The 17538-nt window shown below is 38.4% G+C and overlaps 2 protein-coding genes across 2 annotated transcripts in view; one reads left to right on the top strand and one right to left on the bottom strand.

The window, feature by feature from the left end:
• The window catches only part of faah (fatty acid amide hydrolase), a 55338-nt gene extending 39129 nt beyond the window's left edge, over positions 1-16209 (top strand). Inside the window, exons 10-15 of the mRNA XM_084355912.1 lie at positions 12565-12664; positions 13171-13214; positions 13323-13362; positions 13444-13552; positions 13752-13897; positions 15365-16209. Of these exons, the coding sequence (XP_084212038.1) occupies positions 12565-12664; positions 13171-13214; positions 13323-13362; positions 13444-13552; positions 13752-13897; positions 15365-15487 (562 nt within the window). The 3' untranslated portion in view covers positions 15488-16209. The remainder of the gene's footprint in view (positions 1-12564; positions 12665-13170; positions 13215-13322; positions 13363-13443; positions 13553-13751; positions 13898-15364) is intronic.
• Positions 4085-9540, bottom strand: LOC311259062 (GTPase IMAP family member 9-like). Its single transcript, XM_084355913.1, has 2 exons — positions 9486-9540; positions 4085-5947 (listed from the first exon to the last, which is right to left on the bottom strand). Exons 1-2 carry the CDS (start codon positions 9499-9501, stop codon positions 4857-4859), a joined length of 1107 nt encoding a protein of 368 aa, XP_084212039.1. The 5' UTR covers positions 9502-9540; the 3' UTR covers positions 4085-4856.
• Positions 16210-17538: the final 1329 nt, after the last annotated feature.

The following is a 17538-nucleotide window of genomic DNA, read 5'->3' as shown; positions in this document are numbered from 1 at the left end:
TTGACTTACAGACATATTGCGTCCAATATGTGCTGTTGTTTCCTTTTGTCACGTTCAACATCAGCCCCAGGTGGACCAGTGTAGGTTAGGTCAGACGTTTGCCTACCCACATTGAGCAGCACCCCAAATAGCACACTGCAGTGAGAGGTTTCCCATCCAGGCTGACACATTTGTTTGAAGATTTCTTCAATTTTAAAAACAAACCTTTTCCTTAACAAAATGATAAAGTGCCGTGACATCACCCAACACAGTAGAGAAAGTTTTAGTTTAAGTGATAGCCAAGCTTAACTTAAAAGCACATCCTCCAAATCTCCCTCCAAAAGGACTTTACAACATGAATGGCATTCATTTAAAAATGCTCCAAATCTTTGGCATTTTCATAGCAACAAGAAATCATCATTGTAAACTGTTGATTTGTTTGCAGTATTACAGAGGCATTACAGAAAATGAGATGATCAGTTTTTTATCACTGTAAAATAATCGTTCCTTTTTATCATGACTTACTTAAGTTGGTGGCCATGTTTGGGTTAAAGAGTACCAGGTAGATACAGCAGCTGAAGTGAAGATGCAGAGTTCAGAGTGTCTGCTCCTGCTCCTGCTTTTATAACTGCCCACATGTACCAAACCTCCCCCACAAATAGCTGCATGACTCACACTGAAAGTGAAACTAAACGTATCTCAAGGTAGAAAGGTTAATTTATTTAGTTTTACAGCACAGGGGTTGTTACAGCCCCGTCATGCTGCACGTACAGTGCATAGAACATTTATACACACTTTGAACTGAGAATGAGTGAAACAATAAAACAATACAATATGTATGGATACTTGTATACATATATAAATAATATCCTTCATATAAATAAAGTACATTAGCTGGAGCTTTGTGCAGCAGTGTCTGCAGTTTTGAAAAAGTGCTGCTATTTCTTGTAAATGGTGATGGAAGGGAGAACGAGGTTTGAGGTGTACAGGTAACACAGGGACCTAGAAATTAAGCAGGCGTGGATACAGAAGTCAGCTAAACAGACAAAGCACTAAAGGTTAATTTATTTGTCATTTCACAAATGCAATATCATTACAGAATGAAATGCAAGTTGTAGCCTCCTAAATGCTAAACTGTATACCAATATGCTCATACGCCCAGAAAGTATGTACAGTATGTGCAATGTCAGTGTAAAGTTCTGGCCCTCACATCAATGTCAAGGCAGTTTTCATGAACAGACATTCAGTATTTGAAACCTTACTAATTTATGTCCTTCAACAATGTCAAAACTAAATTTCATGACTCGATAACTTTAGCAGATTGAAAAGAAAAACAAATTTACTGGCTGGTCAACATCTGTTGTCTTCCTCTGCGAGAACAGTCTCGTCGTAGCGACCCCTTTGGTAACACACCTGTGGTACTGATGTCTCCATGGTGCTTTAATCATACAATATAATTCCAATTGGAGGATACATTTCGATTTCAGATTTGCAGTCTGATATTTGTTTTGCTGAAGTTAGAGGTACTGTAACTTTAATATAAGATTATTGAAGCTATATAACATTGTTGAAAACATAAATTGGTTTTAATTTCAAATCTAACAACCATTTAATATGGACTCAAGGTTGGAGTTCAACTTTCCAAGTTGTAACTTGTATTGAGAAAGGCCTAAAGACTCATCTAACATGCTTCAGAGTTGTTATTCTTTCTAGAGACATCTAGAGAATGTTTTCCCATTCCCAGTCTTCCTACGAGAATGATGTTCTTTGAGGAAGAATAACCACAAAAATATAAACATACTAAATAAGAATAAATGATTTTGTACAAATAACCATGGGAAAACTTTACTACGTTGCCAGATGCACTTCCATTTGAACCTCGTGAAAATAATTATAATATGCAGGTTTTCTCTCGCTGACTTTGTCTCTCTTTACATAAGAGACATCATTTTACAATACGAAGCATAGTTTTAACTTCACGGCTACAATATGATGAGATTGGCCAGAAGAAAAGTGAAATCACAAGAAATCATTTTAAATAAGGATATTAAAGTCTTGGTCATAATACACTTTATTATGAAGATTATTAAGCTAGGCAGGATCCTCACTATGCCGGCAAAAGAGTTAATGAGTCAGCCTTTCTAAGTGCTGTATCTTATGCAATTGGATGTGTTTATCAGTCTGCTGCTTATTAGCCACACTGATACACCTCAGCTGACTCCTTCCTTTACTGTTTACAAGAAATGGCATCACTTCTTTCAAACTGGGAGAAAGAAGTGCTGGAAGAATTGAAGGAAATTAATTTAATTTAATTTAATCAGCCATTCACTCAAAAGTAACAGTCTGTATTTTATAAAATGAGCTCTAACTGGCTGCTTTAAGCAAATATCAATTAATTTGGTAACACAATGGTAGTACTATTATTTCCCTTGTGGCTTGAAATAAAATATATGTACAGTCTTATATTGTCGTGTCGACTTCTTCTTCTTTGTTTGTTCAAAAAGGTTTTTCAGAGTTTCAAAAAGAGACCAATAAAAGGAAATAATCTCCAGGAGTCCTCAAAAGCTGAGTGCAGTAATGTTTAATTGTCGACAATTAAAACATGAGATCTCACAGACAAAAGTTCATCAGATAAGACCCAACTTCTCAATACAAAACATACTCCTTTTATTCACTAAAGAGGGGGCAGGGCCTTTTGGCCTCAACCAATCCCTACTCTTGCACGTTTCTGCTGACACTGGGTTTTTTCCATGGAAAATCCTAAACCTTTCTGCTGCACCTGGCCGTGCTGCTGACGTGCCTGATACCATTAGCTCAGCTTGGTTTTTTAAAAAACCCAGGCCCTTTCTTCAGAATACACCATTAGCTCTGATCACTCTTTTGTCTGCACTTTAAAAATAATACAGTGTGTTACATAATTTCACTCTTACATGTGTGGTTACATTTTATTCCAAGTTAACACAATACAGTAGTTTAATCATCGGTTCAATCAATAGGTGCATGTTTAATCAACTAGTGCTGAGTAGTATATGTCTTAACCATTCATTTACGATTCCTTCCCATTTTGATTAGATTCTTTAACATCTCAGTTTTATATTACCAGCTGTCATTAACCACTACCTACTTATTTATGCTTATATGGTTATATTACACTACAATATATGCAAAAAAATGTATGTGACATTTGTTACTGCTTGAAATTATTGTATTCAATATGTGAGGTGAATACATTAAATCACAGTTAATCATAATGTGTAAAAGCTGATGAGTACCTTGAAGAAATGTAAACAATATTATCTAAACCTGGACTATTTTAAACATGCTGTTCCATTTACATTTGAAAGGTGAAACAGTGCACATTATCACAAGGAGCTGAAAAGAAGTGCTGCTGTTTCTTGTAAATACATACTGGCCAAAACGTCCATCTTGTTCAGTACTGTCGAGTGATGTTGATTTGTAATTTTTGTGAGCTTGTTCAGAGTCATTTATTTATCCTCTCTGCTTATTTTCAGGCACTTATTTGTTAACTGCACTCATCAAACATTGCTCTCCCCTCCCTCACCATTGACACAAAATGGCAGCAGTTTCCTGTGACAGCACACACTGCTGCACAAAGCAACGCAAAGTTCCTCCTCCCATTTACAAGAAAGGACAGCAGTTCTTTTAAGCTCCACATGATGCTGTGCACTGCTTCACCTTTCAAATGAAAATGGAACAGCATGGTTAACATGCCTCCAGGTTTAGATGCATTTGGTTGAATGTTTTCAGGGTTCTCAACAGCTACTATGCAGTTTGATTAAGAGTAATTTAATGTATTTATTTGATGGAATACAAAACACCTGCTCATGTCAGTGATGGAAAGCTCATTTTGCCATTCTTATTCTCATACCAGGGAGTTTGTGAGGAAAAAAAGCTGCTCTATAGAAATATATTTCTGACAGTTGTTGGTTTGCATTTTCTGATCTACAGTTGTTTAAATTAATTGGATGTTTCAGGGAATCCACAACTACCTCAGTGTAAAACTTCACATTCCTGAAAAGGCCTGACATGTGACCTTTGAACTCTTGATTATTAATAATTACTCTGACAAAGGTTTCGTCTTCCATCACATCTTTATTTCATATTTCGTCTTGAGTTGCGTCATCAACAGAGCCAGTGAAATTATGCCCAACAGGACAACAAATCATATAATACATGCATTTGCATTTTTCACATTCAGCACATTCAGTGTCTAGTAAAAGAAGTTATGATGTGATATTTAAAGTTTAAATGATAGACAAACATTTTATACTGTCAAATGTCACCCTACATACCACTTTTCTCTTCTCATACGTTCCTGTGTGTGTGAGCCACTGGTTCAACCTTTTGGATCTCGGATCACTCACTAGTAAAGGCTCCAAAAACAGCTTCCAGCTCCTTTTATTTCATGAAATTACACAATCAAGATGGATTTCTACTGCATTGAACCGTTAAGCTTCATAAAAGGCCATTAATCCATGCAAGGCCTGCACCCTGTCTCTTTCCTCTCTCAGTGCTCTCTCATGCTCTTCCTGCATTCCATTCATCATGATGGTTCTCTCCCTTCTCCCTCCGTCTTTCCTCATGCCTCTGTCAATCTCTGACATAGCCCAATAAACTGCACACAATGCCAGTAAAAGTAATTTGATTACATTTGGAGGGAGAGACTGTGCCATACTTTTAGCACTTTCCAGTCTGTTGTAAAAAGGGCATGTTAATGTTACAACAAATAAAAGAAGATTAATCACTCGGATAACTCGAAACGAAAAAGAAAGTAGAGCGTGAAGTTCTGTCTTTGATTTTGTATATATACATTTTATATGTTCCTCTGTGTGGCAGCTACTTGGATTGGGGACTGCTCACCTAAAAAGGCTCCCAATTGCCTTTCCAATTCCTTTAACTCCCCCTACTATAAGGTCGGCAACATCCGTCAGAGGACAAAATATATTTCTGTCCTCAGCTTCGTGTCTGGCCTGTCTCTCAAAGCTGGACTGCACCCTGTCTCTTTCTCTGCTCTGTGCTCTCTCATGCTCTTCCTGCATTCTATTCATCATGATGGTTCTCTCTCTTTCTCTGTCCTCTCTCTCTCTCTGTCTCTCTCTGTCTCTCTCTTCCTTCTCCCTCTGTCTTTCCTCATTCATCTCCAGCTTCATCTTCTTCATCTCCTTCTCTCTCTCTTTCCTCTCCCTCTCTCTTTCAGCCTGGAGCTGCTCATTCATTTTCTTCATCGCTTTGTCATGTTTTTCCTGAAGCTTTCTCTCCACTTCCTCTTGTTTTTTGCGAATTTCCTCTTCTTTCTCTTTAAGGATGCGTTGTTTCTCCTCTTCGAGTTTCCTCTCTGCCTTTTGGAACATCTCGTTGGTGTAGTGGCTTCCTCCGTTCTTCTGGGTTATATTTCTGATCTTCTGGAGCAGCTCAGTGACCTGAGAGCGATCCTTTTCCTTATTATTGAAGACATGGTACTGGCCGTTACATCTGGCCACAAGCTCTTGAAGATCTTGGCTTTTACTCAAGAAGTCCTCAATAGGGCTGCCTTCAAGTAGGTCACCACCAGTGAAGAGAACCATGCTGTATTTGTCTGCTGCTTCGCCAAAGATTTCTTGAATCTTTTGCACCGTCTGCATTTCCTCAGCAGTGTATCTCCCCAGCCTGATGATCACCAGGAACACATGGGGTCCAGGAGAAGCATAAGAGATGCACTGGCTTAGATCTTCAACTGTTTTATCCTCTTTAAACCTGTTGTCAAACAGGCCCGGGGTGTCAATGACAGCAACCTGTTGCCCACCCACTGTAGCTTCGTCCTTAGAACACTTTATAGTCATAGCCTCGGGACAGAACTTTGATTCAAAGCGTGTCCATCCCAGAATGGTGTTTCCAGTGGCACTCTTCCCAGTTCCAGTCTTCCCCACCATCACTATCCTCAGCGCCACCTTATTTGTTCTGCTCAATCCTGTGTTGGAGAATGAGGGACATTGAATGAGATCACTAGGTTGTGCATAAATTGTGCATCATTTAACCTATACGATGATGGGAGAGAAGCAGTGGTGAACCATCACTATTAGAGCTGAGACTTCAGCTCAGCCAAAACTTAACAGACAAAACATTTTGCTCTGGATAAGCAGCAGGCTGCCAGGTAGCTTGTGACAACAGCAAGTACATCCCCTTGAATGTACAGCTCTATTTAGACCTACCTAAATATAAATTCATCATGGCTATTTTTCAATAATTAATTTTTGTTGAATTGTCATTCTTCTTACCTCTCTCTATAATATAAAATAAATCAGACATTATCCTCCATATACCAGCAAGAGAGATCATTAGTCAGCCTTTGTCAGAGCTGGGACTTCAGCTCAGCCAACTTACCAGACACGCCATTTTTGTCCTAGTGTGTAGTTGTTGCATATTAAGACCCGGAGAGAGCAGCAAACAACAAACAATGATAGCAGAATAGGTGATGTCTTCCTAGAGCTGTATGAGACATACTGATACTTGTATTAAGCAGTAGAGAATTGTAATGTAATCTGTTGATGTACAGTCCAATTGGATCAGTTATATAATTGTGTTTGATATTAAGAGCTGTGACACAGTGAATCATTTTGAGTTTCTTTTCATTGTTTCTCTCTGTTCCAGTAGTAGAGTTAGCACACACACAGTCAGATGTAGCATTTATCTCCAGTATTATTTATTTATGTTAGTTACCAACACAGCTCTGTGCTGTACTTTAAGATTCAAGTGTGTGAAAACTGTTTTCTGACGAGACTTGGGGTCAAACACCATTTCATTCTCCTTGATATATTCCTTTGCAGATTCTCTGTCACAGTTAAACTTTAACTCACCATGACGTAAGGTAAACATCATTATTAATGACTTCTCTGTCAAAGCTTGCCTTGAAAAAGGCAACACTATTAAGCTCGCCCTGACATCAGTCTTGTCTGCTGTAATCATGGACATGATAAGCAAGCTTCACTGCCTTGTCTACTAGTTATGATACAAGCAATATAGCTCTGGCCTTTGGGAAGGCCTGGGGTGATTATTTTTGGTCCCACCCATAATAAATTAAAATGTGATTGTTTAATTAACCTGTCACTTTCTGAACAAACACATTCGGTTATGGCCCTCTTTCCCCGTAATAAAGCGCTAACCAATGAGTCAGCCAGCTTTAACCTCTTTTCTGCCTAGAGACAACAGCAAAAACATTCTGATTGGATTACTATTGTAATGGAGAGCAACCCTTTTATTTCTGAAGCATATTTAATCAAATTAGAGGGCAAATCAGAAGAGAATAATTATTAAATGAAAGAAATAAAATTTGAATTGCTGACATGTCTGGGCCTTCTCTGAGGGGCCAGAGGGCCCTAAGGGTTGTTCTCTGGAGAGAAGAAACATCTGGTAAATCATGCACTACTCTAGCTTTCTTTGCATGATCTAATGTGGCTTCAGTGTACTCTTCAGTTCACCATTTACAATAAGTCAGCATATCATTTAAGCCTCCCTCTCTGTCAGCAGAAAAGTGAAAATGAAAGATGGAAACCTGTCCAGACCAAGTACCCCTCACTGCAATGTGCAATTCCACTCTCAGCAACGCCCCACCTTTTTTTTTGTTTTTTTTTGTTCATTTGAGGTTTTTGTCAGACGTGACAGATGTTCACAAGAGCACAGGTTTGATACAAACGTAGTTCCTTTTTTGAATAATTGTATTAAAGGTAACTACCGTTTTTTACAACCTGGACCTTATTTCCAGCAAAATATATGGTCATGTACTCACCCAGATAACTTTGGTGTCATTCGGCGTCGTTCGGACGAAATTAGATCCAGTATAGCGCCGATATATCCATATAATGCGAGTAACGGGGCATCGACACACAGCCTCTATATAACGCATTATCTACCACGAAACTAGTTCATTTCACCAATATTTTGTTACGATATGCTAGTGCTATTCCCCTCTGAGTCCGGGCTCGTCTGTTGTCAACATCTGGGGTCTGTAGGTTGATCTACTACCTCTGACCTGGAAGATGTCATCTCTGAGCTGCGCGCGCACCCGCGACAGCCCGGCTTGTTTACCTGTAGCTGCTACTGCTAGTTTTACCCCGGATGTTGATAACGGACGAGCCCGGACTCAAAATATTGGTGAAATGAACTAGTTTCGTGGCAGATAATGCGTTATAGAGGCTGTGTGTCCATGCCCCGTTACTCGCATTATATGGATGTATCAGCGCTACGCTGGATCTTATTTCGTCCGAACGACTTCAAATGACACCAAAGTTATCTGGGTGAGTAAATGACCATATAGTTTGCTAGAAATAAGGTCCAGGTTGTAAAAAACGGTAGTTATCCTTTAAGTGGTTCGGGCACAACAGGAGTGTTGTAACACTATTTGCTTCAACATTCATTCAGTGGTTATTTATGCTTTACACCTCAAACTTTGATACAAACTACTCATATTTGTCTGCAGCAAAAAAGTATTCTACCAACACCTACAACATCATCCCAGTATATGCCTGTATGAATCCATCCTAAATAAGCATATACATAAAAGGCATGATCATTAAAGAGGTATAAAATAATCAACAGGCATTTGAAATTGATAACTGCCTGTACTCTTTGTATGCTGCAGCCAGTGGATGCAGAGAGATAGTGTGACATGCAGTAATGTTATTTCTTAAATTTAAAGCATAAACAAACAAGCATATTTCATTTTCTGAGGTCCGCTGACACGTTTTCTCTGCTGTTAAGAGTTACTCTCTTACTAGAAACTGCAGTGAATAATCACTAAACACATATTGCTCTCCTGCTTCAAAACTTGCTAGACTCACTTAAAGGAGTCTGTGCTGCACATTCACAAGCATCAATACTGCACTAAGTGCTAAATAATGAACATTGCAGCCTATAAAGCTTATTCCACCACTACATTTAGAATATGATATTTTGTGTGCTTATAAGGAAATAACGAAACAAACAAACAATTTTAATCTCAGCTGTATTAAATTGACTTACAGACATATTGCGTCCAATATGTGCTGTTGTTTCCATTAGTCACGTTCAACATCAGCCCCAGGTGGACCAGTGTAGGTTAGGTCAGACGTTTGCCTACCCACATTGAGCAGCACCCCAAATAGCACACTGCAGTGAGAGGTTTCCCATCCAGGCTGACACATTTGTTTGAAGATTTCTTCAATTTTAAAAACAAACCTTTTCCTTAACAAAATAATAAGGTGCTGTGACATCACCCAACACAGTAGAGAAAGCGTTAAAGTGATAGCCAAGCTTAACTTAAAAGCACATCCTCTAAATCTCCCTCCAAAAGGACTTTACAACATGAATGGCATTCATTTAAAAATGCTCCAAATCTTTGGCATTTTCATAGCAACAAGAAATCATCATTGTTAACTGTTGATTTGTTTGCAGTATTATAGAGGCATTACAGATAATGAGATGATCAGTTTTTTAACACTGTAATATAATTGTTCCTTTTTATCATGACTTACCTAAGTTGGTGGCCATGTTTGGGTTAAAGAGTACCAAGTAGATACAGCAGCTGAAGTGAAGATGCAGAGTTCAGAGTGTCTGCTCCTGCTCCTGCTTTTATAACTGCCCACATGTACCAAACCTCCCCCACAAATAGCTGCATGACTCACACTGAAAGTGAAACTAAACGTATCTCAAGGTAGAAAGGTTAATTTATTTAGTTTTACAGCACAGGGGTTGTTACAGCCCCGTCATGCTGCACGTACAGTGCATAGAACATTTATACACACTTTGAACTGAGAATGAGTGAAACAAAATAAAACAAAACAATATTTACAGATACTTGTATACATATATAACTAATATACGTTATATAAATATAGTACATTATCTGGAGCTTTGTGCAGCAGTGTCTGCAGTTTTGAAAAAGTGCTGCCATTTCTTGTAAATGGTGATGGAAGGGAGAACAAGGTTTGAGGTGTACAGGTAACACAGGGACCTAGAAATTAAGCAGGCGTGGATACAGACGTCGGCTAAACAGACAAAGCACTAAAGGTTAATTTATTTGTCATTTCACAAATGCAATATCATTACAGAATGAAATGCAAGTTGTAGCCTCCTAAATGCTAAACTGTATACCAATACGCTCATACGCCCAGAAAGTATGTACAGTATGTGCAATGTCAGTGTAAAGTTCTGGCCCTCACATCAATGTCAAGGCAGTTTTCATGAACAGACATTCAATATTTGAAACCTTACTATTGTATGGCCTTCAAAGATGTCAAAACTAAATTTCAGGACTTGATAACTTTAGCAGATTTACTGGCTGGTCAACATCTGTTGTCTTCCTCTGTGAGAACAGTCTTGTCTTAGCAACCCCGTTGGTAATACACCTGTGGTACTGATGTCTCCATGGTGTTTAAATCATACAATAAAATTCCAATTGGAAGATATATTTCAATTTTAGGCTGAAGTTAGAGGTACTGTAACTTTAATATAAGATTATTGAAGCTACATAACATTGTTGAAAATGAAAAGTGGTTTTAATTTCTAATCTAACAACCAGTTAATATGGACTCAAGGTTGGAGTTCAACTTTCCAAGTTGTAACTTGTATTGAGAAAGGCCTAAGGACTCATCTAACATGCTTCAGAGTTGTTATTCTTTCTAGAGACATCTAGAGAATAAAATTGTGGCTGAAGTCACTCAAAGCACTTTCATCCCGAAACAGTGTTTCCCATTCCCAGTCTTCCTACGAGAATGATGTTCTTTGAGGAAGAATAACAACAAAATTGTAAACATACTAAATAAGAATAAATGATTTTGTACAAATAACCATGGGAAAACTTTACTACGCTGCCAGATGCACTTCAATTTGAACCTCATGAAAATAATTATTATATGTAGGTTTTCTCTCGCTGACTTTGTCTCTCTTTACATAAGAGACATCATTTTACAATATAAAGCGTAGTTTTAACTTCACGGCTACAATATGATGAGATTGGCCAGAAGAAAAGTGAAATCGCAAGAAATCATTTTAAATAATGTTATTAAAGTCTTGGTCATAATGTACTTTATGATACAGATTATTTAAGCTAGGCATGATCGTCCATATGCCAGCAAAAGAGTTAATGAGTCAGCCTTTCTAAGTGCTGTATCTTATGCAATTGGATGTCTTTATCAGTCTGCTGCTTATCAGCCACACTGCCAGACCTCAGCTGACCCCTTTCCTTTACCGTTTACAAGAAATGGCAGCACTTCTTTCAAACTGCGAGAAAGAAGTGCTGATGGAATTGAAGGAATTTCATTTCATTTAATCAGTCACTCAAAAATAACAGTCTGTGTTTTATAAAATGAGCTCCAACTGGCTGCTTTCAGCAAATATCAATTGATTTGGTAAGAAAATGGTAGGACTATTATTTCCTTTGTGACTCGAATGAAAATATATGTACAGTCTTATTTCTGCAAAAACAAAAAATAAATTTGACATTTGTTAATGCTTGAAATTATTGTATTCAATATGTGAAATGAATACATCACAGTAAATAATAATGCGTAAAAGCTGATGAGTACCTTGAAGAAATGTAAGCAATATTATCTAAACCTGGACTATTTTAAACATGCAGTTGTATTTACATTTGAAAGTTGAAGCAGTGCACATTATTACAAGGAGCTGAAAAGAAGTGCTGCCGTTTCTTGTAAATACTTAATGTAGGTGGAGCTTTGTGCTGCTTTGTGCAGCAGTGTCTGCAGTGAGGTGAGAGCAAAGTCTGAGGTGTACAGGTAACAAAGGTTGATACAGGAGTCAAGCAAATGGTGATTGCAAATGATTGTTTCACTTCATTCATCTATTGCCATCATCAGGTTGAATTTTAGATTTGATTCTGATTCTGATTCTGATAACTGCAACCCTAGCCATACTTTGGCTTTAGTGCTGATTAGCAAATGTTATAATTGCCTGCATGCTAAAATAAGATGGGGAACATGGTAGCCTAAACATTCCTGCACCAGCATGTTAGGATGACCACTGTATGCATATGAGCATGCTAATGCTATCATTTAAGATCCATGGTGCAGAGGAATATCAGTTTTTAAATTGTGAAACTTTCTTTTTTTTTTTTTTTTTTTTACACCGGTCTATTGCACCCATCTGTCTGATGTCTGAATAACATCGGTCATGTAATTACACTGCAAATTTCTGCTGGGAAAGCTTGGGTCCAGACATTCAGATGGATGTTCTTTGACACGCACCACCCATCTAAACACTGCTGCAGACCAAGTACAGCATTACTTAATGGCAGTGGCAACTCCAGCAGGACAACACACCCTGCGACACCACAAAAATCATTAATGAATTGCTCAAGAAACATGACATAAAGCTTAAGATGTAGAATGGCCCTCACACTCCAATACTACTACCAACTACGATCACAATCTAATCGACCACCTCCATTGATGCCCCACCTCGCATCACACAAGACCCAAATAGGCCACAACAACTTTTTAGGTTTCTGCTGGTACAGTAAACCAAATTACAATTCCTTCAAACACATTGTTCTGTCGTGTGCCAATAATCAATTATTGTTTTCTGTTTTTTCAGGGAGGGGGGGCCCCTCGACCCCTGTGTCAGAGACCAGGTTATCCCTTACTATCTTCCGAAGTGGTTGAAGAAAACTGTGTCATTCCTCCTCAAGCCTCTGGTGAGTCTGGGAAAACTTTACTACGCTGCCAGAAGCACTTCAATTTGAACCTCATGAATAAATATAATTATAATATGCAGGTTTTCTCTCGCTGACTTTGTCTCTCTTTACATAAGAGACATTATTTTACAATACAAAGCGTAGTTTGAACTTGGTTATCGACTTGGTCATAATGCACTTTATTATACAGATTGTTAAGCTATGCATGATCCGCCATATGCCAGCAAAGGAGTTAATGAGTCAACCTTTGTCAGTCTGTTGCTTATCAGACTTGAGATTCTATATCTGCCCCTCTTGCAAATCAAAGGCTTCTCCCCCCTTTGAGCGTTTACAAGAAATGGTAGCACTTCTTTCAAACTGCAGGCCACACTGCACAGATTGTTCTCCCCATGGAATGAAACTGGAACTACATTTGTTTGAACTGGTTTGAAAATGACCATGATTAAACAGTTGCAGTGTGATTTAATACCTCAAATTGTGCTTTGTGTCGTGCTTGTCTTTTGCAGGCTCCTCGTGTTGCTTCCATCTGCAGTGGTATCTGTGGAGTTGGGTGAGAAAGGAATTTTTTCATTTGTGCTTGAGCTTTTATTACTTACAGATTGTATGAAATGGATAAACGAACAAAACATACTAATTCTTTTCCTGCCTTGTTTTTTAGATCGGTTGCAGATCAGTGGAAGCATCAAAGTGCTATTGAGGTACCGCTACTGTCAGCTAATGATGCTTGTGCATGTATGAATGTATACAGGTAAAATCGAACGCTCTTGTGTTATCAACAGGACTACATTCATGAAACGATAGCAGAGTGGAGAAGATGCAACATAGACGTGCTGCTGTGCCCTGTTCTCGGACCGGCCTTCAACTTCTTTTACTGTGGCAAACTAACCTGTACGGTACCCTGAACAGTTATGTGTGTGTAATACCTGAAAGAGCATTGTGAATGATCAGATCAGAGAGATGTAGATATAGTTGTGTCCATCTTTATCACAGCACTGTACGTTATCATATAGATTACTGTACAGAACAGCAACACTATTACCCAGTGTAGCACAGTGAACAACCAGTCAAAACATTTTTGTCCTTCCAGGTGCTGGCTCTTCCATGATACTTTACAATCTCCTCAACTTTCCTGCCGGTGTTGTGCCTGTTTCCACGGTAACAGCGGAGGATGAGGAGAAACTCAAGCACTATAAAGGCAATTATCAGGACAACTTGGACAAGCTCCTCAAACAGGTAAGACCCGTGCCAGCGAGAGGAGACTGATATGTCAAAGTCACCTGCACAAATGGTTGCAGTGAGCAATTGTTGACCACAAGGGGGAGCAAAGAGCATGAAGTATTTCAACTTAACACAATTTTACTCTATTTAACCAACTGCCTGGTGAACCTACTCTTTCAAGATGATAGACACGATACATGAGCTCAGATAAAGATCAATTAAAGCTGCAAACCCTCACATATGAAAAGCTGGAACCAGTATTTTCTTTTTCGTTTTTTGCAGTTTGCTTTAAAAAAAAAGAATTACAATTAATTTTCAATCGTTTCATTTGTACATTGGAATGCAACTTTTGAATGGGGGCCCACAATTCAAAGAAGAGGAAGAAAATTAGTAAAGATGTGTTAAGACTAAAGTTAAAAGTCCTGGCCTTGTATATTGTTAATAGTTAAATATTTTTTTCAGTGCACAATAGATTAATGTCGGTAAACACATTTTCTAATATAAATAAATATATGAAACAATATCAATAAATAGCTGATATTAGCCTTTGGCTGATATTGGATGTGATCAAGTATCGCAATATTTGCCATCTAATATTTTTATTAATATTTTTTTATATTCTGTTTTTCACAATATCGAATATGAAACGGCTCTGTGGTTACTCACCTGAGAGGAACTGCTCTGACTGTATTTTAACTTTTAATTTTGATTGATTACAGTGGCTGGCCCTTTAAAGTTTAGAGGGAAGAGAACCAGTGACAGACTAGCTGCACCTAATATTGTAGGCTATTCTGTCAAGTTTGCAAATCATTCTTTGCTCTAAAGTTTTAATTTAAAAGTGCATATTTAATATTATTTTCTTATTTAAATGTGTTGTATGAGTTGCTGAAAATGGAGAAGTAAAGAAGTGAACAGCATATCAATTCTTCAGTCCTTTATTCTTCCATACTATTCATACTACTAATCAACTTAAAATACGAACGATAATATTGTGTTTTGTGATAAATGGGCAAGACAATATCGCCCAAACCTTGCTGTTATTTCTAATTACAAAATTCAGCTTACATCGATTATGATACAATGCCCCCCCACCTCTCCTAGGAGCAAGAAACCCACGACTTTTGTTGTGTGCCTTTGTGGTCTTTTCATGTCTCTATGTGGACGTTTTTCACCACTTTGTAGTCATTTTGTGTCTTGTGTTGCATTTCTTCAAAGTCATTTTGTGTCCGTGAATGTTTGACTTTCCAAGAAGAAATGGTAACAGTCACTTAATACAGAGGCCTGTTCAGTAATCTATCCCTGGTGTGGCCCTGCTGTTGCACGTAACTGTATGTTCCTCTGTGTCAACCCAAGCTTCAGTCTCAGACCATTTGAGTAACCCTTATAACAGTAGTTCCACAGTTGGTCAGTAGGTGGAGGCAGAAGACTGTGGTGGTTCTGGTTACTGACTGTTGACTGGCTGGATCCTGTGTTTGGTGACAGGCTGTGTCTGGAGGCGAGGGTCTGCCCGTGGCGGTGCAGTGTGTCGCCTTGCCGTGGCAGGATGAGCTCTGCCTGCGCTTCATGAAGGAAGTGGAACAACTGGTCAAACAGAGCAAAAAGTAAAGCCTGGAGGCCACAGGTGGGGCTGTTTACTCCCAGGAACTCAGATTAACTTTGCTTTGAGTTCAACTAATGAACGTGAAAACAAACGATAAGCCAGTGATGAAGGTGCTCTGAAGTAGTAATAACTGCACATATCACATGATAAGGTAAACCTTAATTAATTCCCTGAAGGAAATTCAGGAACACAAGACAACACTCCTGTGCAACGAAATGAAAAGTGATTAAAGGTTAACACAGTTAATGTTGCTTTATACTGTAAAAGGTAGTTGAGTACTTGAAATCCTGAATATTTTGAGTTTCCTTCCTCTGCTCTTTAAGGATGAGTTGTTTTCTGCTCTTTGATTTTGACTTTTTGATTTTTTTTGTGGAAGTTTTACTTAAAATTTCTGTAAATGTTTTTATGGTACTATTCATGTTTATTGGTTCAGGTTCACACCTTTTCTGTACTTGTCAACTTCTGAAATGAGTCTTTGTTGTGTTTTGCAACACCTGGCATTGTTTAATATTTTCATAGCACGAAAAGCAACTGCATGTTTTAAAAAATTTAATCCATGTTAACAACACAACAAGAGGCACCGCAAATCACATGATGAAAGTGTTAAAAATTAGGATTTATAATGAATATGGAAAATTATACTGTCTCCTCAATCATTTTAGTCTTTTTACAAGTACTGTTTTCTGTCATATGATAATAAGAATGAAATAAAGTAGCTGATTTCTCATATGAGGATCCACTGCTGTCATTTGTCTCCACAACAGAAATGTTGAAATTTCAATAAGTCACCTGTGACCCATCCTGAACAGGTCAGACGTGATCCTCTGTTCCTTCCTCTCCTCGTCTGCGTGACCCATTTTGTTATCTGATATTTACAAAAATGTAAAAACCTGTACAGTAAACCCGTTTGTCGTTGAATATTTAATGATCTGAGTTCATAAAGTGTGTACACCATCAAGTCGTCGAGCAGAGGTGAGGGCATAAAAACCTTATTTCTTTACCTTCGTCCTCATCCTCCACCTCTCCCTCTCTATCACTGTGCCACAGATGAGCGCAGATCATTTTCATTCTTTTGTGAGTGATTGTTGCACTCGTGCCATAGCAGGAAACAGAAAAGAGATAAAGGTGACTAATGACACATGGCGCCTCCATCTACAAGGCCAGCGCACCGTGTCGTCATATTGTGATTACCCTGTGCTATTGTAAATATGTGTTTCTGTTGGGTTTACATAAATTTACATATGTTTCAAAACTCTCCTGGGATGGGAAACCATTAGGGACAATGTTAGCATTTTCCATTACAATCACCCACGTTTGCACTGCTGTCTCATTGAATGGAAATGGCCGTGTGCGTGCGGTAGTGGAAGGAGGGCACATTAGGCGAGGAGGAGAGCTGGAATTGAGAGGTTGTTCTTAGCATTATCTGTGGCACATAGAGAGAGAGTGTGTGGCTCTTGCTGTGCCACTCAGTCAGGGAGCATTAAGCCTTAAGAGGCAGTGAAGAGACTCAGGTCTTCAGAGGGAACTTGACATTGTTCATAAATCCCTCAGGATCTGAGACAGAAGCAATGACAGATGCACACACACACACACACACACATGCACAAAGTCAACCCTTCAAAATTGGCCCATTAAATACATTTACCAATTTGCCAATCGTGTAGTATTTTATCAATTTAAATATTGTAGCACTTGAAAAATATGACAGATGATCAAAGCAAAAGTGGTATGTAGTGCAAAAGAATATTTATCAGTTTGCCCAAAAAAAAATCAGTATTTAAACGAAAAATGGTGAAATCCTAATCTCATTTTATTTACACATAACACAATACTAGCGTAAAACACATTTGTCACTTTAGTATACCTGTAATAAAGATTTGATGTGTCAGTCTGTAATTGAAAATATTGTAGAGAGGTGAGGGCACGCCCCATCTGGTGGACTTTTGTGGTACTTTACTTGAAAAAAAAATATGCATGGTAGTGAATGGCGAGACAAATTACCTTTTGTTCCCGTTTGCATCCTACCATGAATTACACATACAATGTTCGTCAAATA

The sequence above is a fragment of the Pagrus pagrus genome (genome assembly GCF_965226575.1).
Source record: "Pagrus pagrus genome assembly, chromosome: 6".
Taxonomy (NCBI): domain Eukaryota; kingdom Metazoa; phylum Chordata; class Actinopteri; order Spariformes; family Sparidae; genus Pagrus; species Pagrus pagrus.
This window is presented reverse-complemented; position numbering and strand designations above follow the sequence as displayed.